Below are 20,744 nucleotides of genomic sequence, written 5' to 3'. Positions count from 1 at the left end.
TAATTTCAGAAAGTTGAATAGATCCTGCTTAACATCTCAGAAAACATGGAAATGGGGAATTTTTCCAACAAGTTCCCTTTCTCACAGGGGATCCTCTGACTTGCTCAGAGCACAGCATGCAAGGGAGCTTACCGGAAGGGAAATCACATAAGCAAAATATGAACTCCATATGTGACTTTCCTTTAGAGAGCTGGGCATGAGAGCAGCACTTGACTGATTTCCCATTGACTCCTTAGGTGTATTTCCTAATGAGATCCCCTACTCCTAGAAAGGGTGTGGAAAAATTACTGTGCTTGAATCATAACACCAGGGAAGAAAATTTGGCTCTCAAGTGAAAAGTGAGAAGCTAACATTATTCCTGCTGGACGAGTGAAGATTTTGAAGTGCACCTTTGTGTGCTGGCTCTAACAAGCTAACTGAAGCCAGGCCCTATGGGTGCAGTCCCCCAGGATGTTCTGACCTTATGGAAGTCATGGGTCTTCTCCTGAACAAGTCCCTTCCAGTCCCTAAAAACATATGTCTAAATATTCATGTGCCTCATACAGTCCTGTGAGCAGGACAGGTTTTGATAGCCATAGCAGAGCACACTGTGGTTTGCTCATTTCCAGAAGGCTTTTGTTGCTGGCATTTGAGTAAATGAGGCATCTGGTTCCAGGAGAGAAAATTCCAGCAGAATCTGTCCCTCCATACAGTGAGAAGTAATACATTGAGCAGCTGATGTTTTTCCTGCATTTCTAACTTAAATAATATATTTACAGCTAGCGTGCCCTGTCCCAAATTCTGTTTGTATTTTCCTTTAAATATTAACCTTCACAGTGCTAGGGTCTCGGTGCAGCTGACAATATACCTGTGGTCTGACAGGGACTGAATTAAACCAGCCAAACTGTAATTTCTAAAGATAAAGATCAGACTAGGTAGTGTCATTTCATGTTTTCTTTGTTTCCCTAATCACTTTTGGCTGAGTAATCTTTGTAGGGGAGAAAAAAAGCTTTAGTTTCTAGAAAGGCTCTGTGTGAAATGACACCAGGGCTGTCTGCTAAGTTCAGAGGACAATATTCACATCCCTAAGGCCCAGTGCTGCCTGCTCTGCAGAAGCCAAGAATTTCACTGACTGGGATGGACCGATATCTTGCCTGGAAAGCTGACAGCTCATGCAGACTGTGACAGGGAAGCTACTAGCTCACCAGACAGCCACACAACAGCCTTTGGATTAAATGTCAAATAAAGAAAACTTGGTTTTCAGTCACTTTTATTTCCAGAAAGTTGGTTTTAAAATGAAAGCTACTACAACAATGCCATCGATACTTCAGTAAGAGTAGTCAGGTAAGAGGTATTCACCCCAAACCTGCTCTAGAAGGAATAACTTTTTCAGATAACTTAGATACAAGTTAAATGACCCCACTAAAGCCTAAGCATAAGCTGCACTGAGAAAAATACAATTGATGCTTTGCATGCTCCATAGAAACTAAATTGGAAACCAGCACTATTTGGATAGCCACTGGGTAACTTGCTCTTTAGCCTGATCCATGTCACAGCAAATTCACCATCATGAGAAAAGCATTTGTTTCATTGCTGAGTAGTTTCCATGGCAGTGCGAAATGGCTTCCTGAGCAATGTGCAGTTGCAGACTCGATGTGGGGTCTCTGCAGTTCTCAAGCACTTTGCTATGATTAATTCCAGTGGAGCTGGGTCTTAACAGGCAATTGTGTCAGGAATTGAACAAGAGCAGCACCTCTCCACAGGGATTACTCAGCATCTCACAAAATGCAGTGCTATTATTTTTATTCCAAGAAATAGCTCCCAAACTTGAAGTCTTGCAAGATCAATTGGGGTTTTTTTTGTTTTTGTTTTTGGTTTGTTTTGTTTTTGTGTTGTTTTTTTTGTTGTTGTTTTTTGTTTTTTTTTTGTTTGTTTGTTTGGTTGGTCGGTTTTTTGGGTTTTTTTAAATTAAAAAAACCCCTTAGCTCTTCACTACCTTAATTGCAGGTATTGGGCCCCTGTAATTGGATCCACAGTCTATGTTTGTAGCTACAGATCCTTTACAACAGAGGGGTAGATCTGGACTTCTGATCCTCAAGATTTAGCATGCTGACCAGGAAAATGTGTCATCTAAACCTTGCAAAGTCCTGTGAGTCAGAAGGGGTTTGAACCCCAACCAGCTCAATCACTTGGGTACTTTATTTTGCTTTCCTGTTAGGACTGTACCAGGTAAAGGCAACCACAGTTTCCTTGACCTCAAAACTGAATAGGGATGTCTGCTAAAGAAGCAGGAAGAGGATTTTCTGCCCTCCTTCCTAGTTTATATTGTAGCAAGAATTCAACTTCTCCCAGAGGAAGGCCCTGTTTCCCTTCCCTCCTCCACCTAAGATGAACTCTTCCTGCTGTAGGGACTTAAAGGCACATTCCCTATTTTCCTGGGATAATTTTGTCTTTGTGACAACTGGAGCCTTCAGGGGTTCTCTAACTAAGCATCTTAAAGATGAAGAAACCGAAAAATCCCAGTCATTTATGAAAGTTTAATAGTTCATTTGTTCTTTTTGGTTTACATGTTAAAAATGAAATAATGTAATGGTTTTTTTCATAGTAGCAGATATTGGAGAAATAGATATATTTCTTACATTTAAATGTGTATTTCATGTATAGTTTGTATCATGCTGGTATAAAGGATAAGCTCTTATAGAATCAGCCTTGTATGTGATGGGGGATATACTGGCAAATATTTACTTTGCATGGGAAACTGCAAGCTCTGCTCTGTTCCGCAGCAGTAGGAAGTCTTGTATAACTGCTGGCATTCTTGAGAGGGGATTCCAAAACAACTTAGCATCCTGCCCAACAACGTAATGAGCACGTGGATGAAGGCTTGTTAGGGCATGCTCCATGCACTGAACAACCAGAGAGATGTCCTTGTTAAGACAGATCTTGGAGAGCTTTTGTTTCTTTGCTGCATCTGTAAAGCTCAAAAAAAGAAGATCATTTAGTGACAGACAGGCAAGGTGACTTTTAACTCTTCCCCACACACTGATCTGTGCAATTTCACTAAGAAATTGGTATTTCTTGTTTCTCCCTACACAAGAATTTGTAGCAGTTTCTGAGAAACAAGTGCCCATCTATAATGACCTAGTGATATAGTTGACACCAAGAACAGTCTAGTTACCCCTAATTGTGGAACAGTCATGACAAAACTGGGCCTCTACGGTCTGAGGAGAGGCAACCAGCATTGACAGTAGCTCAGAAAAAACATAACTATATAAAAGGCAAAGGGAAACAGAAATGCTGTAGTTGCAAATGAGTCTCTTGTAGTAAGGAAATTCCTTTGTGGAAAGTTGGAAAACACAATTATAAAGAATAAATTTCAGGGACAAGAAAGTCCAAGGATCAAAAGACAAGTAGCCCCTGTTCAAGCAGGCTTAGCAAGTGTCTGTCAGACCGGTCCTGAATGGCTTCATCGGCACTGGGGCTAGCAGAAGCAAAGGGAATTGATCCCTATTTGATTACTAAATAAATAAACAATAATGACAGAAAACCACATCGAGTACATTGATTGCATCATCAGATTAAAGTTTTTCTGTTTGGGAGTTTGCTCAAAAGCTTCATGCCAACACGAATAATCTTTAACTGAGATTTGAATAAATCTTTCCAGAACAAGTCTTTTGTGCGAATAGACATATTGTGATGCAGATGCATTTGAAGAGTAACTTTTCACATCACAGTCCTTCCAAAAAGTCAGAATGATTAGAAGATATAATGCTACTTTGCAAGGCTTTCTCAGCAAGAAATGCACTGCTTCTTTTGACACAAATATCTGGAAATTGCCTCACCTTTCTGAAAATAGTCTTCTCCATATTGCATTTTAATATCAGGGGGAAGTTTATTCCAAATAACCTCTTTCTCCTTCATAACTTTTGCTGGATTGGATAATGCTGTTTCAAACAGTCCAGGTTGAATGCAACAAACCTTAACTCCAAAAGCCGCCATATCTCTCCTGCAAAGACAGCCCAATGATTTATTTGCGTTAGATATTAATACTGTGGGATTTTTTGCTGTACTAACACTTTTATTTCTGTCTTTACATGGCACACCAGCACACAGATACTGTGAGGTTTGTTCATGGTTGTGAAGTTTCAGCTTGTTAACCCTAAATGAGAGGGATGAACTATCTTAACCTGCTTCTCAGTGTGAGAACATGCAGGGGCAGTGACTGTGCAGCAGCTGGCATAGTGTATTTCACAGCCCAGTTCACCTTGCACTAGCTCATTAGTTGACTTGTCTGTAAGACTAGCTGGCTGCCTAAATGCAAGTATGTAGAGCCATTTTATGTCTTGGTGATTCCCTCTTGACCTCTGGCTGATGCTCCAGATACGTACAGTTCCTTCTGGCCCCTTCTCACATCTGTCAGCCCTGTGTGAGTGTCCTGGTATCTAAAATGTCACTATATATTTAGGCACACAAAGCACTCCCTGTCTGTTTTACAAGAAGAAGCCATGGCGGTCTCCAGGATTAGTTTGCTATGTTCTCTAGATCTCGCTAATGGTCAGTATAATTAGGCGAAGACACTTTGGAGAACAAAGCTTGGACAAAAGTTATAATTGTGTAATAACTCATGCTATGTATTTTTTCTGGATGGGTGGCTGCTGGAAGTTTCTAGGTGCACTTTTTAATTAGGAGAATTAGATTCATATTGCAAAGACATTTCAGTACGCTTAAGTGAAGCTTCCTCTGCAACAAGGCCTCTGTGCACACTAAGAAAGGTTAGTTGTGAATCTATAAGAGTACCAGCTACACTGTGATAATACCTGAGGACAGCTTGTGTGCCCAACAGGCTTTGTACCATTTCAAAACTGGCATAATCTTGTTGAGCAAAAGAACTTTTAAGAAGAATTAGTCTAAAGCATCTAATATTTTTCAATTTTATACCATGTGCCAGGATTGTAAATCACCTCCTGTTTTGCATGATCTTAGGAAAAAAAGAGCGGTCTTTCCTCCTAGTGAGTGTCATACCTTAAGCTGTCATTAAATCCTTCTACCCCAAACTTGGAAGGAAAATAGCCTCCACCACTGAATGCTAGGCGACCTCCAACACTGGATACATTCACTATCCTTCCTTTTGCTTTTTTTATCAAGGGAAGCATATTTATTGTAACATTTATGAGTCCAATTAAATTAACTTCAATTGGTTCTCTGAAGTGCTCAATATCCAACCAGTCTGTAGGAACTGATGGCCCCATAATCCCAGCATTATTGACAAGTCCCCAGAGACCTGCAGGGAAAACAGAAGAAGAAAGTCAGGAAGCAAATATTCACCTGATGTGTCAGATTAATTGAACTGGGTGAGACTTCACAGAAAATCAGTAAGGGACCAAGAAGGCAATGAAGGTTTGGAGGAATTGCTCAAGAATGTCCTGCAGTATTAGCTTTATTCTCAGTATCCAGGTTTTATCACCATGCTTTCCATCACCCTTTGTGTAGTCTTCCCCTGCCACAGCATTTTGGCAGGGGGTGGTGTTGGCATTTTGTGGGAGAAAAAGCAGTAGAGGAAGACCAGGTATGGCAAAGAGCAACTGTATTGGGTGACAGAAAATGTGTAAGAAATAGATCTGGTCCTTGGTACAGGTACGGTGTCCTGAAACACAGGTAAGTGTGCCCTGGTTCTGAGATGGGTGAGGTGCCAGGACAATAAAGAACAACTCTTGATAACAAAAAAAATTTTAAAAATCCTTCTCAAAAGTTTGAAAACAACATGGGAACTGTGTGATAGAGAAGGCTTTTGCTATTCTTTTCCCCTCACTCATGTTTTTGTTGTAGAACACTTATGACTCATATTGACTGACTGGATCCCCCAACTGGATGGGAAGGATTTTTTTTTTAAATGAACAACCAGCTCCAAAAAATGAGGTGGAGGCAGGAAAAAATCACTGGATTGATTTGAAAAACATTTCTGAGCACTCAGAAGTGGGAGGAGAAAATAGAAAAATGTAAAACCAGTTATTCTCTTGCATCAGCTGTTAGAGTTGTGTGAATGAATACTTTTGCTAGTCTGACCTTACTCAGTTTTTCTTGGGGAAAAAATCACTTTTGGCCTGAAACTAAGCACATTTTCAAATAAAAGCAATTTGGCAACTTATAAACAACTTTATGGAGATGAAAGGTCAAATGAAGATTGGAATTTAGCACTAAGTATAATTGGCACGTCATACTAGATGAGATTTAAGACTCAAAAGTGGCAGAATCCAGCCCATAGGATCTTGGGCCTTTGTAAAATCTACTGCAATACCACTCTTACTGAAATCAATTAGCATCAGTAATGGCAGCAGCATCTTGTCCTACACAACTTGTTGGGTTAGAGATATGGGATTTTTCTATTTTTCCCATGGTCTGTAAGCAATATTCTAAAATAGGTATACTCAGATTTATTCAATAGAGTTCATATGTAACTTTTGCTTTTGATAGAATGAGTCATTCCTTACAAGTCATTTATTACGTATATTCAATTTTTAAAATAAAAACTTTAAGCTTTCTAAACGGAATTCATATAATTTGTTCCCTAGCTGGGTAGCACAGCGTGGGAGGTGCTGAGCACTCATGCCATAACCCAGATAAGCATGTGGGTGCAAACATTCCCAATGAAGGTTTCAGGAACTGGATTCCTATTGTGACAATGATGTATCAATAAGCCCGACTTCTTGAGCACATTCCCAAATATTTGCCTAGATGTATAAAACACCCCTCTAGTGACATCTTCTTCCATGTTTCTGGAGGGTGACAAGACATCTGCATACACTTGTAAATTAAAATGAGCTGTGAACCTAGCATGGTATTTTCAGTAAAACTCTACCACTTTTTTATTTTAAAGGTATCCTGGCACTTACCTTCTGCCTGAACTTCAGCTTTGACCCATGCAGCCACTTTCTTAACATTGTCTGAATCTCTCACATCTAGCAGCACTGTCTGAAGCTGATTTGAGGTCACAGCTTTTAACTCTTTGGCTCCTGTTTCAGTCAGACAGCTGGCAAAAACACGGAATCCCTTTATATCAAAAATCTTTGCTGCCATATTTCCAAATCCTGTGTCACATCCAGTGATGAATATATATTTTCCAGTGAGATTTGTAACCTTCATCCTGTCTCTTGCCTTCCAATGCCACCATAGAGAGACAATGACAAGAAAGAGTAATACATAGAAAAGCATTTTTTACTGAAGTCTTCCAGAGATGTTCTCCTGAAAAAAAAAAAAAAAAAAAAGCTGCTAGATTTTAAGGGATTGTTAGTTGGTTGGGTTTGTTGGGTTTCTTTCTTTTTGTCTTGTGATGGTTAGCTGCAACTATTCAGAGAAGCAGGCACAATTCAGAGCAATGGCCTCCTTGTGCTAAAACAAACAAAACAAAAAAGTCCTTCCTTGAGCAGAAATGAGAACTGGAGATATATTGTATTAAGATTACAAAGAATAATGCGTATTAGGTTACTGCTGCCAGGTCAGCAAGCTCCCATTGAACATATCTGGGAGAAACACTGAGTAGCAAAAATGAAAAGGAAAAACAGTAGCAAATATTAAATATTTGCATGGAAACCAACAGAAATGTCTGAACTTAGTGTCAGTTCATAGAAAATTAAAGAGTAAGACTGGGGCCAGCTGGCAACAACAGGTCAAGCAAGATCAGCAGGACCCAGAATGTTTCTCGTTACTGTGGATACTTAATCAGTGCTAGCCAGGAATAATGATTTACTTCATTTTACTAAAACCTTTGGTTGCCAGTGCCAGTCTCAAAAAGAGGGTAGCAAGTACTGCCACTCTGTCTCTCAAGAAATAAATTCCCACCAGCTAGGCTGTGGGAGTGTGCATGTGGTCCCTGAGCATAGGAAGAAGGGTGCAGGTTGGAGCACTTCACCTGCCAGAGTGAAGCTCAGGCAGTGTGAAAACATTGGTACTACAAAATATGTTTGGAAAGAGCCTGCATATCTGGATTATACTCCAATTGACTTAATGGTGAATTTATAAGTAACTATTGATGATGAATGAAATTCTGCTTAGAGAAAACAATGCAGTTATACTTCTTCATGAGTACTCATGGCCCAGAAAACAAGAGATGCCTAATACAATCAACTAAAAAAATAATTCTAAGTAGATGTAAAGGAGTACAGATCTTTTTAGAGGTTGTTTACAGATAATCCATCTCTGCAGGGTAAGATGCAATGAAGTTGCATTTACTATGGCCAAATTTTCCTCTGGCAAAACTTAATTTAAAAGGAAATTGCAAACACCTGTCAAGTTTTAAAGCATCATAATACGAACAGGAACAGTTCTTTTATTTTCTGCACATAGAACTGCTTACTGCTCTGACATGGGATATTCAATATATCTCCATTTTTATTGCAAGCTCCGTGGCTGCTAATGGTGCTCATTTACAGAAACATGTATGCTGGTGAAGTGCAGCTTCTTGTGTTGGCTGGAAGTTACCCAGTGGGTTGCAAACGTTGCAATGCTGAGATGATAGTTTTTGTTGCCTAACTTCCTCTGCAGCATCAGTAGTGAAGAAAGTATGAAGAAGTGGTTAGATAACTGCCTTCTCTGTGTAGTATTTCAAAGTTCCTTTAAGACAAGGAAATTTTTCTCTTGGCATATGTACACATGTGTATCAGACTCAGCACAGCGGCTGGCTCTCCTTCTCTTGCAACCCTTATTAAAATTACCATTCTCTTTATAAGGTCCCTTGCTCTGCTTGGAGTTGTCATGTTCCTTCACAGCCTTCATTCACCTGCAGCTGAGTAGCAGCCTGGGCAGTCCCTGGCTGTTACACATCAGAGCCAGGGCCAGGCTTGCTCCCGCAGGCTGCGAGGAGACCTGCCCTCCTTGGCACAGAGGCACTGTTTCACTGCCACTCCTGCCCTCCCACAGCTACGTGCCCCTGGACCTTGGCCATGCCGGGTAACTACACCTCGTGCATGCTAAAGTCTGTGCAGGGTCTGGCCATGGCGGCAAACCAGGGGGGCCCAGGGATGGAGAAGGTTTGAGAAGAGCCCCTGTAGAGAAGAAAGAGACAGAACTGTGTTTCATCGTGCCCTATGTCAACTATAAAGTAGATATAAAGTATAATTAGTAAATTAACATAAACAGAACAGAGTTTTGGCCCGTAATCTGGTCAATAAATAAAAATTAAAGCCAATTTAGCTAGAATGAGGGAAAAAGCCTGTTTTTGTCATGGCAATAGGCATGTCTATAAACAGGGGACTTGGATGATCAGAGTTAACTTCTGGTCCCTGTGATCCTTAATCAGTGGGTCAGTGGGACTTCATATCAAATTAATAAAGTGCTGAAACTACAAGGTTTTCAGGTAGAGTGCTTTGTACAGGCTGTGTTTCCAGCTCCAGCCTGCTAAGGAGACTGACAGGTCCAGTGCTGCCCACAGTGGCCCAGCTTTGCATTGTAAAGATCTACCTCCAATTTTTTATAGGGGCCACAAACCAAAAAAGAAAAAACCCTAAGGGCTCATCAAGAAAAAAATGTATTTTTATCTAGTTTCCATCAGGGAGAGCGATAAGAGGCTCTCAGTCAGAAGCCCCAAAGGCATTTGAGTGGTGGCACCTGAGAGTATTTGGGAAAGTGGAGGTGGAGGGTACAGGCAGGCTCATGTGGATGTGCCACCTTCTGACAGGAACAGGCAAGGTGACCGAGGGACCGGTTGCCCAGAGGCTGGGGCAGACACTCTCAGAGATTTCTTTCTGAAATTTTTTTTTTTTTTAATTTTAACAGGTTGAGTCACTTAATTTTGATATTAAAGTTATAGCTTGCGTTTAAAATTTACAGAGGTAGTTTTGTTTGGTTTTGTTTTTTAGAAGTTTTGTTGCTATCTCTGCTATTTTTATTTGCACCAGTATTTGAAATGGAGAAAAAATCCTTAACAGCTGCCAGACTTAGGTAGGATCAACTGCTTCTGGTACTTCCCAAGAGCAGATGGTGAGAGGCTAATTATAGAAATGAGACCAGTTACTAGAGGTAAGTCCCTTGCTGCCTGCCTCCCAGCCTCCCTGCTGGACCCACTCCAGACGGTATTTTGCAGTTTCAGTATACCAGTTTTTGTGACCAAGAAATAAATATACCATGACTTAATGTCTCTGATTGTGATTTAGACCATGGGAGAAGAAATAATTTTATTTCTTTCTTTGTGTTAGCCTCGCACCTGGTGGTATCTGCTCCCAACAATCACCAACCTGGACTTTTTACTTTCCATCACAAGAGTAAGTCACGTTCACAGAAACGTCCCCATTGTGCCCAGAGGTACTTTCCTTATTTCACTGTAAGAAAAGTATCTGCTATTCCCCATTTCAGTATGAAGAAATGTAGTTTGATTGTAAAAAAAAAGGAAATTGACCTTAATTGACTTGAACAGCTTTTTGCTTGAAGTAAAAATGATAAAACCCAGCCATCAGAAGTCTTGCTCTTAGGTGCAAAAAAGGCGGTTTCTGTGTAGAACACTTGCTGAAGATCTTTGGAAAGGACAGTAACTTTTTCAAAAGTCATGCTGCATTGAAGGAAATAATGTACATATGCACCTCATGGGATTGACAAAATTTCACTTTTAATAGCATAAATCACAAATCTGTAAGCTCAGTGTAAAATTTACTTTGCGTTGTACAAAGTGAATAGTCATGTTTGTATAACTGCTGTGGTGCCAAGAAAATAATGAAGACACAGCATGTGGGTACTTGCCAACCTGACCAACTGTGTGTGTACTGACCTTTCCTGCAGCTTCCTCCAGTCTCTGCCCTGATCAGAGTCCCGCAGAGGAACTTATTCTCTTCCAGCCCAGTTTTGCTGGTTTTGTTGTCTAGATACCTTTATAACTGATTTTTTTTTTAGAATAATTTCATAAACAGTATTTAACAAGTGACACTCCAAGAATAAATGTGGGTCATCTGTCTAATAGTTCAAGCTGCAAACGGTATCTACTTTCTTTCAAATGTCCCTTACCTTAAATCAGGGTACCTAAAGAGAACTGCAACTTGCTTTTATTTAGAGTTCACTTTACTTTCACCTTCACACTATTTAGATGAAAAAATTGTGATGGCATGTGGAGCAAAATAACAAAAATTATTTTTAAAAACCAGGAGAAATAAAAAGTGAACAAAGTGTTTTCCTTTGTTTTTCAAAGGATCAAAGAACAGGAAAATAAAAGCATCATGCAGAAGCAGACATATACTACAATATTGAGATCTGCCTTACACTTTTGACACTCTGAGGTGCTATCACTATAAGTGGCACAATCAAGATAGGGATTGCACTCAAGTGAAAAATCCAGTGTCTGGATTCTTGGCCCCGGAACCACTGTGTGCTAGCTACAGAAATAAATTTGGCTATGAATGCTTAAAAAATAAATTAATGAAGCATAAAAGCTGTCTGCTCCATGCCTTCTGTCAGGCAAGAGAGTCCAGACTGCTGTATTTGCATACAGACTTTAAAGCCAAACACAGAAACAAGCTGCTCATCTGGAGTCTCAGCCTAAAGTGGCAGACAGTGTATTCACCTGGTTGAAAATTGTGACCCCCTACTCCTCCATAGCTGTAAGCACTTATTGGTAAATTTCTGGCTATCTTTAGGAAGCTTTGGAAGCATTTTATTTGATTGCTGCTACTAGCTGTTTTCAATCCTGGAATAAAGATCAATAGATTATAAGATACAGCTTAATGCCAAGGAGTCCTGTGCCAAAAGAGCGCATGGGCTTTCCTTTCTTACTGAGAAATGATGTGTATGGAAATAACTAAGATTCATTTTTATTCAAGTCCTCTTATGAACTGTAGGAAAAAATACAGGGAAGAGAGGATAAACTCATTTGGAGTGGTAATATGCTGAAATAAACAGCTATTCAGATTGAGGGAAGAAGCAGTTATTTTACTGCATTTGGCTCAATGAATTGTGATCTTTTTCTTCCTGTGCAAAGAGGTGTTAAAATGATGTGAGCTGTAAGCAAAATGTTTCCCTTCAACTCAGACCACAGCTGAGGGGAATTATCCTGACAGTATGGCTCATCTTTTGTGAACTAAATAGTATCTATAACCTAGCAAAATTCAGAGATTCTGCGTGTGTCCCCTATGAGAATTCAGCAATGAATCTGTCCTCTGCCTCCTCGGCAGAAGTCCTGCTCCCTGTAGTTTTAGTTCAGTGGCTAATTCTTCATTCACTGGAGGGCTGACTCTAGCAACAGAGACTGAGTTTTCCCTTCCCAGGATATCAGAAGGAAACAAAGTACAAGAAGGCTTGAGGAGATGGAGTGGATTTGGCTAGTTTTTCTACTAGCAGCTGTAAAAGGGGAAGGTGACTCTGGGAGTAGGACCAAAACTGAGTGCTTTATGTGCTCTGCTCAACACAGACAGATGATTTTTCAACATAGATTCATTTTTATGGCCCATGTCATAAAGTCAGGTCAGAATTTATTATTCTTCAGGATTTTTTGTAAGGATGAATTGAGAGAAGAGGAGGTTTAGAAGGGAGCAGAGACCTTCAAAAAGGTTGGGATAGGCTGTGGTCTCAGCTCCCATCATCACTGCCTTATTCTACTTCATTAGCACTGTGAAACGGGCTCTGCACGCACTTTTCCAATGCTTAGATGAGCAAAGTCTGTAAGTGAAAAGACTGAAGTAATTTGTGTAAAACTAAAATTATATTCTGTCTCTGGCAAGCCAGGCCTTGTCTGGAGATGCTGGACTTCCTTGTATGCTAAGTGTGAGCTCTGCTCAAGTACCTTGAAAAGCAAAGGCATTGCATGACCTTTGGGCATGTTGCTCCCGAAGAAGCTGTCAGAGGAGAATGAAACAAAGCAGAGTTCTGCTCCACCATATAATTTTTCCTCCAGCCTTTCCACTCCTGTGCTCTGCACTGCAAATAACTATTTTTTTTTTCTCTGGCTCTATCATGTGGTGGACAAGATGATTAGCACTGTGACATTATCTCAGATAGTGTTATTCTCAAAGCTATGCTGTGTACATTAGTATAGATGTAGACTTCTTTTTGTTAAGAAAATGGGAGAAGGCACCGGGTTTGTGATTGGTTATGCTGTCACTGTGAACTCAGTAATGATGCTATACAAAGAAAATGGACTTCTGGTTAACTACATTTAATCGTGATGCACTTTTGTGCATGAGGCTTTATGATGGAAAATTTGAGAGCACAGAAGGCTTTAGGAGAGCTGACAGTCACTAAGATTAAGGCATTGCCTTTCTATCTTGTCCTATCAGTCAGGGCTCTTCGAAGTGAGAAGTGATTTCAGAGGGGAACTAAACCATGTTTGCCATTTCCCTCTAAACTGTGGTGACATTGGCTGAGGTCATAGCATTGTCCTCACCTGTGCCTCTTATTGAAAAATCTATGGAGGGCTCATCTCCAACGAGAATTCACTACTATTCAGGAGCTTCCAGGTTGTAAAAATCTTCATTTTAAAGGAAGAGTGGTAAAATATTAAAAGCCATAGGGAGAGGGACAAGTTATAGGTTAGAAAACAAAGCTTTTGAGCAAGTTTTTAATCTGAATTTAGCTTGATCTCTGAACCAGTTTTCATATTATTCAGCTGATAGTTTCCATATTATTCAGCTATTTACTGCAGGGACAGTAGTGTAACTGAATTATTGCATGGCTAATAAAGTAGTTCTATATTAAAGCTGATAAAATAATGCTACAATAATCTCTTCCCATACATTCATTGTGAGGTTTTTTTTTTTTCAGAGAACCATCTGGTCTCCTCGTGTATAATTGGTTTCCAAGTGCCCTGACTTTATGTTGTGAGATTACATTAGTCAAATTTAAACCCTCCATTAAATGTCAATGAACTGTAACCATTGTGACCGCATGGTTATTGACCCAGGTGCAAATAGCCAATGCCCAATTTAAAGATTCAGTTCTGACAAATGGTCTAGAATAATGAAAACATGATGAGACATGGTTGGGTGCTTCACTGACTAATTGAACAGGATTCTTGCAATTTGTTCTATGATACATGATTTTTCAAAGCCACAGGTGAGTAAAAAATCTATAATGTTTAATGTTTCAGAGTTAACTGATGGAATTTCCTGAACTGAAATGTACCTGTATTTTTCCTTCAGAACAATTTAAGCTAAATGCTAAATTCCCTTTGCACAGTTAGTGTTTGGGGTTTTTTTTTTTGGTTTTGTTTGATTGTTTTTCTTTTGTTTGTTTACTTGGATTTTTGGGGGATTTTTTGGTTTCTTCTGAATGGGACTGTTTGAAGAACAAGACATTCAAGTTCTATTTTGAAGCAAAAAGTCTTTCTGCATGTATGCTATCAATATCTGAGGAACCTAGTTTTAAAGAAAATGAAGGCTAGTGCTTTCAGGACCAATTTTCATTGGGTTTCCCCACCCCATTTATGTTAAGTTAATATCTGATCTGAATAAAGATGTGATTTGAAAAAGATTCCAAAGGGCTTTGGATGAGGTCCCAATGTTACTTCATTCTATAGGATATGTTCCTTTGTTAGTGTTTTCCAAGTATTACTTGTTTAAATCTGGATTTTGAGTTCCTTAAAGATTTTTCTTTATCAAAAATCCAGCAGCCATACTTTAACTGGCTAGAGTAAAATGCTGTTTCACTTTAGTGCAGTTTCTGAGGTATTCTCTGCTCCTAGTTTGTATTTTGCACACACACAGGTAGATGGGATGATCTAATGCCTTCTATTATCTTTGATTTCTATTATCTAAATAATTTTTAATGCAGCTATCAGCAACAGTTTTTTTCAAGATGTTGGAAGTGATCCCCAGTTAAACATTCAGACTCTGAGGAAGGTTATTATTATTATTGTTATTATTATTATTAATAATTATTATATTCTTGTACAACATACTAATCTGCTATACTAATCTGTTTAAATCAGCTAATGGATGATGTCTGCTGGACAGGATAGTATGGGTATAGTATTTGATGTATTGAGCTTTAGAAAATATAGGAAAAATGAGTTTCCTTTAAAAAATGTGGGACAGTCACAATTTTATTGGAAAAGTGACATCATTCCAGAAAGTTTAGCTCTAGCAAGTGTTTGTAACTAGAATTCTTATTCAAGTCTATCAATCATCGGGTTTTTTTCCACTTTTCCTATTATTTAAAACTGCATCAGCATTCAGGCTTAAAAAAATCAGTTGCAAAATACATTTCATAGCATTAAAATACAGTGTCAGAGGAAGCGCTGAAATGAGATTTCCCAGCATGATGTTTTATACCAGCATTTAAAGGACAGATTTATTTTTACAGTGTTCTATTACAAAATTTCATATAGAAGTTATGGTTGCAAAGTCAAATAATAAATAGCTGAAAGAGGACAGGCAGAGAGTGACTTTGCTTTGCTTTACTTCTGTCTTCTTCATCAATTTACAGTATGACATTATCCATTATCTTTCTGAAGCAGAAATGCAGTGGGGGTGGTTTTTTAACCACTTCATAGCTTTTCACTGGGAGCCACATTCAGTAGTACGGTTCAAATGGTTTATATCCATTTAAATAGGTTTCTACATTTGTGAAGTTGTAAAGTATTTTAAAGCTGACGGAATGTGTGTGTATAAATACCACCCTTGAAGTTTAGATTTAGTCTGACAGCAGAACAGGTAGGAACTTCGCTTCTTTACTCCAGCAGAACACATTTTCATAATCCAGGTGACATTTCCAATTATAGTAATTTCAGTGTAAAACCAGCAGTTTGTCTATTAGCTTTCTTTATACAGTTCCACTACTCGCATGCTAAGCAGTGCAAAGGAGTCAGTACTAGATCTAGAAGCAAATGATGTCTTTATGTTTAAGGACAAGTTGCTAATAGAATTACCATTGTGGTGAACTATTTTATGCAGAAGAAAATATGAGTGCATAGTTGCAGTTGGTATCTTCTGGAAATTATTCATTCAGCCAATGGTGCTTTAATCATTTGAACCAAAAAGAAGCTTTAACAAAGATACAAACATTGTGATTTGATCATTTTTCTCACACTGATGGCTTTCTTTAAAATTTTTAATTCTTTTTTTTTTTTTTAACCGTGTCCTTCCTGAAAACATATACTTAAGATAAAAAACTGGCCCACCTCAGGCCAATTGCGTATTTAAGTTGTATTTTCCTTAGTTGTATTTTCCTTAGACTCACGTCACTGTGAAGGATCTGTGCCACCACTATCAAACTTCTTTGTAAATGGACCAAAAATCTGTTTTCAGATATCCAGCTCCAACCTCACAACTGAATTGACATATTAAAAAATACTGTCTTGAGAATGTGATCACTGACAGAACTGCCAAAAATGAGCTGAGAAACTTTTATTTTCTTAAGAAACTTCTGGAACTTTAGGAGATGTTGGAGGTCTTCTGTTTGAGACTATTTCAATCTATCAGACACAGCAAAAGGGAAGGAGCAGAATAAGATCTATGTTTTCACTGCAGGAGTGAAAATTTTTTCCCTACTTGAGGAAAATTGTCACTCTCCTCTTCAGTGAAAACAATCTCAAGGGACTGAAAGCTGCCAGGAATATATGCTTGCTTTTCTTGGGAAGCTATGTTTATTTCAATATAAATTTAATAATGTCATCTGGAAATTAAGCCCTTGTTAAATCCTCTTCCATATGCCTGATGCAAATCCAGCTGAAGTGAAATTTAATGATTTGTAGATAGGTCCCATGTGAAACAGTGATAGGAATATGATGCTTTCCTTTTTCTGGTCAGAAGCAGGTGTTATGTGCTTTCTCTGTTGTATAAAAGAGCAGAAAGAGAACTTGGAAATGTGCACATGGTAGAGACTTTAACTAAGGAAGTACTATAATTTGTTCAGCCCGTTTGCCATCTGTCTCAGAGAATGGAAAAATTACGATTAAAATTGTAAATTTTTTCACTCTATGTGGGGATTAATTAAAAGCTCCTGTGATTATGTGGGGATTAATTAAAGGCTCCTGTGATTTTATGTTGTAAGTGACTATTCTAGTCCTGGCCAGACATTTTGCTATTGCAGTGGTAATTTGGCTTTACACATTTACCTAAGGAGAGAATTTGGGTCACAGAATGTGAAGGGATTAGAATTTACCAACCAGAGGATGACTAAATCATCTCTGCTCATCAGAAACTTTTAGACAAGAAAAACCTACATCTATAGAGTAGCAATTAATGAACCAATGTCCAAATGAATGGATGCACTGAATGAAGTTCTGCAGAGGTCTGTCTTGCTTCTGGTATAATCCAGTAATATTGATAATGATGTGGATTACACAATGGAGAACATCCTTATTAAATTCGATCATGACATAGGACAGACTGCAGATATGCTGAAGAACAGAACTAGAAGTCAAAATCCCCTTAACGAACAGGTAAAATGGGCTGAAGAATGTAAGGTGCTATTAAATATGGACAATAGCAGGCAGGATTAATCAACTGTGAAAATGTAGTTTGGAAAGCAACTGGCTCTGTAGCAATTGTTTGCAAAAAGTGAGTGGCTTTGGTGGATTACAAACTGAATGTGAATCAATGATGTGATACTTCAGTTAAAAAAACAAATGTCATATTGGGTCGTATAAACAGGAATATAATCTGTGAAACATGAAATAATATTTCTCCTTTGCTCAGTGTTGGTAAAACTGGTGCTGTAGTGGTGTTATGCACTCATCACTTCAGGAAAGATGTGCTAGAATCCAAAGGACACTAGTGGAAATTATCAGAAGTTTAGGAAATACACCCTACCAAGGAAAACTGAATGAGTTGCTTGCTTCATCTGAAGAGGAAGACTTTCTATTATTATTCAAATAAATACAGACTAGTTATAAAGTGGAAAGGAATATTATATTCCATATCCTTGGTGGATTGCACAAGAAGTAAGGGGTTTAAATTATGACAGGTAAGATTCAGAGTAGACATTAGGGAAAAACTATTTTAGGAAAAAGAATAGTGAAGCACTAATTGCCTGGGGAGTTCTTCAGACATCTTTGATAAACATCAGTTAAAATGAAACAAGAATAAATGAACTTTGCCTTGGATGCGTAGATTTAATCAAGAGACTTTGGACTTTCCAGCCTGATGATTCAGTGATGCGCCAAGAGATGTACACAAAAAATTCAGGTGAAGAAGATAAAAAAGAGAAGGGTTTTGTTGGGAATCAGCACTTCTTGAAAGCTAGTTTGGAGGGAAAAGTAACAAAAATGAAAGGTTGGGACTTTATGGGAACTGAAATTATTAAAAGTCACACATGCACCCTGAACCACTGGTCTGGCTCCTATTATGTTGCCCCATTTCAATCCAGGAATAGGCGTATTTCCTTCATCCTCTGGTAATTTCAGAGCCAAGCTGCTTCTCAGCTCTTCCCACTTGTGAGGAGCTGCCCAGCTATAGCTAATCACACTGCTGTTGCCAATATGAAGGATTTTGGTAGTTATACTACTATTAGCAGAAAAGAAGTGGTTCCTTTAGAGGGCTAAACTCAGCTGGCTGGGAAGTCAGGTGTGTAACACAAATAAACTGTGGAAATGTGTCTTTTACAGTCTTATGTCTTGTATTATTTAGGTAAAAGTTGTTAAAGCTTTGTTATCTGAATGTGTTGTAATATGCTTGAAATGAGAGGTTGTCAGAGGTTTATACAGAAGTATAAACATACAAATGTTGATGTTTAATGACTGGAATAAGGCGTTATAACTATGCTTTGGGATACATTACATTAAACAAAGGTGTGGATGAGATAACTTTGGTTATAAAAGAACATGTTTTGGAGAGGGCTTCTGCAGCACTATTCCCCAGGTGCCATCTCGGATGCTAGGCCTGCCCGGCCAAAACTAGTGTTACTGGCACATTTTGCCTCACAAAAAAGTGTTAACTTTGTCTCCTTATTTCTTCTCGTGTATGACATCAGCTTAGCATGTCAGTGTGACCAATTAGGAATAAAGCTGTTCAGAGGATCAGGTCTGCTGTGTAACTCATCCCAGCCAAGAGCTGTGGGAGTGCAGCTGGTGGTGGTGATTCTGCAGATGTTGGTGTGGCCTGGGGGTCTTCCCCTGGTCACCCCTCCTGTTCCCCGATTGTCCCCCTGTCATGGTCCTGATGGCCACTGCCAGCTGGGACAGGACAAGGCAGGGGCGGGTCTCCTGCCTGCCGCTCCCTTGTAACTGAGGCAAGATCTGTCATATTAATATCTCAGTCTATAACCTACGGATATGACCTGCACAGAACTGGTAGTTTATTTTAATAGAGCCATTAATGGGGACAGGGCTGTTTGCAGTGGGCTGCAAAGCCCTGCAGAGCAGCCCTCATTCGAGGCACTGAAGCCTTTCAGAGGCCTTGCACTTAGGTGTGAGTCAGGCAGGCTTCTCTGAGGTGTTTTTCTACTCTGTTGTTTCACTGTGTCTGGGATATATATTCTGTTATAACTTGTGTTGTGAGCAGTGGCACTGCCCTGGGATAATGAGGGCAAAACTGAGGTAAGCAGTAGTTTAACGTAATATTGTTGTATGTTCACAGACAAATGTATGCTGATACTCTTTCTTTTTCCCCCCTCCCCTCTCTTTAGGACTTCTGATTTAAGTAACTAATCATCATGTCTGACCCTGTCGTTCTACGTAGCATCAAGAGATTGGGAGAGGATAACTATGCTTTTGACTTGGATGGCAAATGTAAGAAGTTTATTCTTCAGTCAACTCCTTATTTTATAAAGCATGTAAAATAGGTGGTGGGTGGCCTAAGTGGAGCAAATAGTCTACAGAATACAAAGCAAATAATCTGTGGAATAAATATAGAGTTATGTGGTACCTGCTGTTATGGGTATACTGCTTGCAAAAAACTTTTCTGTAAAAACTACATATAACAATCCATACTCATGGATAACCTTTACTTATCAGCCTACTATCTACCTAGGGTTTTATACTCATCACTTTGATGTACAAGTAAAAGGCCTTTACTGGGGAAAAAAAAAAGTTCTATAGTTTCTACAGCTTCTTTCAACAAACATATATCTGTAGTAATACTTTTATTTGGCAGAATTCTTATCAGCTCTTGCTATGCGAAGATCTGCATTACTTCTCCTCATCAGAGCTTTTCCTCTTTTCTTCCATTTTTCCTTTGCAATGTACACTTTTTCATTTTGCCAATCCAAAGGCAGCAAGACTCAAGGTGAAACATCAGAGAAACTGCTAAATATTTTGAGTTCTATTTATAAGACGAGTAAAACTGACTATGAGATGGGCATTAAATATTTATACTGAATGTAATATACAAAGGAAAGCAAAAGAGTAGCACATAATGAAAGACAAATTGCAATACAGTGCAATGTACATGCTCCTCACATAGAGCAAAAAGGTTCACAAAAGTATTCCAGCACTCAGATATCACCAGATTCTCTAAGCATACATACATCTTATATTTTCAAATTCTCTGACAGCTGTGGCCTAATCCTGGAAGTGTTTAAGCTTTCATTAAAAACATTCTCCTAGGACCCAATGAAATGCTTCAGACCATGCATGAAATAGCCGTTCTAAACACAGGCCTTATAGGGATTTACAAATGTGGCATTCACTCCCAGTTTCACCTGCTTCATCACAAAAATAGGTGCTCTCAGGTTGGCTCTGAGCAAAACACAGCTTGAGGAGGAGGGATGCTTTTTTATCTTGGGTTCTCTTTTTTTCTTTTAATTCATCAGATGTCTTGTTAGAACAATCAAGCTGGATACTGATAAAGACTATGCAGTTTTATTTCACTTGAAATACTTTATGACAGATTACCTCCAGAAAACTGGAGAATCACGTTGAA

The 20,744-nt window shown here is 38.9% G+C and overlaps 2 protein-coding genes across 3 annotated transcripts in view; one reads left to right on the top strand and one right to left on the bottom strand.

The window, feature by feature from the left end:
* Positions 1 to 1,232: 1,232 nt before the first annotated feature.
* The window catches only part of DHRS9 (dehydrogenase/reductase 9), a 32,412-nt gene continuing 12,900 nt past the window's right edge, over positions 1,233 to 20,744 (bottom strand). The window contains exons 3-6 of one of the 2 annotated variants that reach the window (XM_074829030.1): positions 6,867 to 7,215; positions 4,999 to 5,257; positions 3,819 to 3,982; positions 1,233 to 2,947 (exon numbers count right to left, since the gene is read on the bottom strand). In XM_074829030.1, coding sequence (XP_074685131.1) covers positions 2,721 to 2,947; positions 3,819 to 3,982; positions 4,999 to 5,257; positions 6,867 to 7,185 — 969 coding nt within the window. In that variant the 5' untranslated portion in view covers positions 7,186 to 7,215 and the 3' untranslated portion in view covers positions 1,233 to 2,720. Of the gene's footprint in view, positions 2,948 to 3,818; positions 3,983 to 4,998; positions 5,258 to 6,866; positions 7,233 to 20,744 lie in introns of those variants that run through there. The other variant, XM_074829032.1, reaches the window with a different exon arrangement.
* The window catches only part of ABCB11 (ATP binding cassette subfamily B member 11), a 47,002-nt gene continuing 45,794 nt past the window's right edge, over positions 19,537 to 20,744 (top strand). Inside the window, exon 1 of the mRNA XM_074829967.1 lies at positions 19,537 to 19,612. Coding sequence (XP_074686068.1) covers positions 19,537 to 19,612 — 76 coding nt within the window. The remainder of the gene's footprint in view (positions 19,613 to 20,744) is intronic.

The sequence above is a fragment of the Strix aluco genome, chromosome 6 (genome assembly GCF_031877795.1).
Source record: "Strix aluco isolate bStrAlu1 chromosome 6, bStrAlu1.hap1, whole genome shotgun sequence".
Taxonomy (NCBI): Eukaryota; Metazoa; Chordata; class Aves; order Strigiformes; family Strigidae; genus Strix; species Strix aluco.
This window is presented reverse-complemented; position numbering and strand designations above follow the sequence as displayed.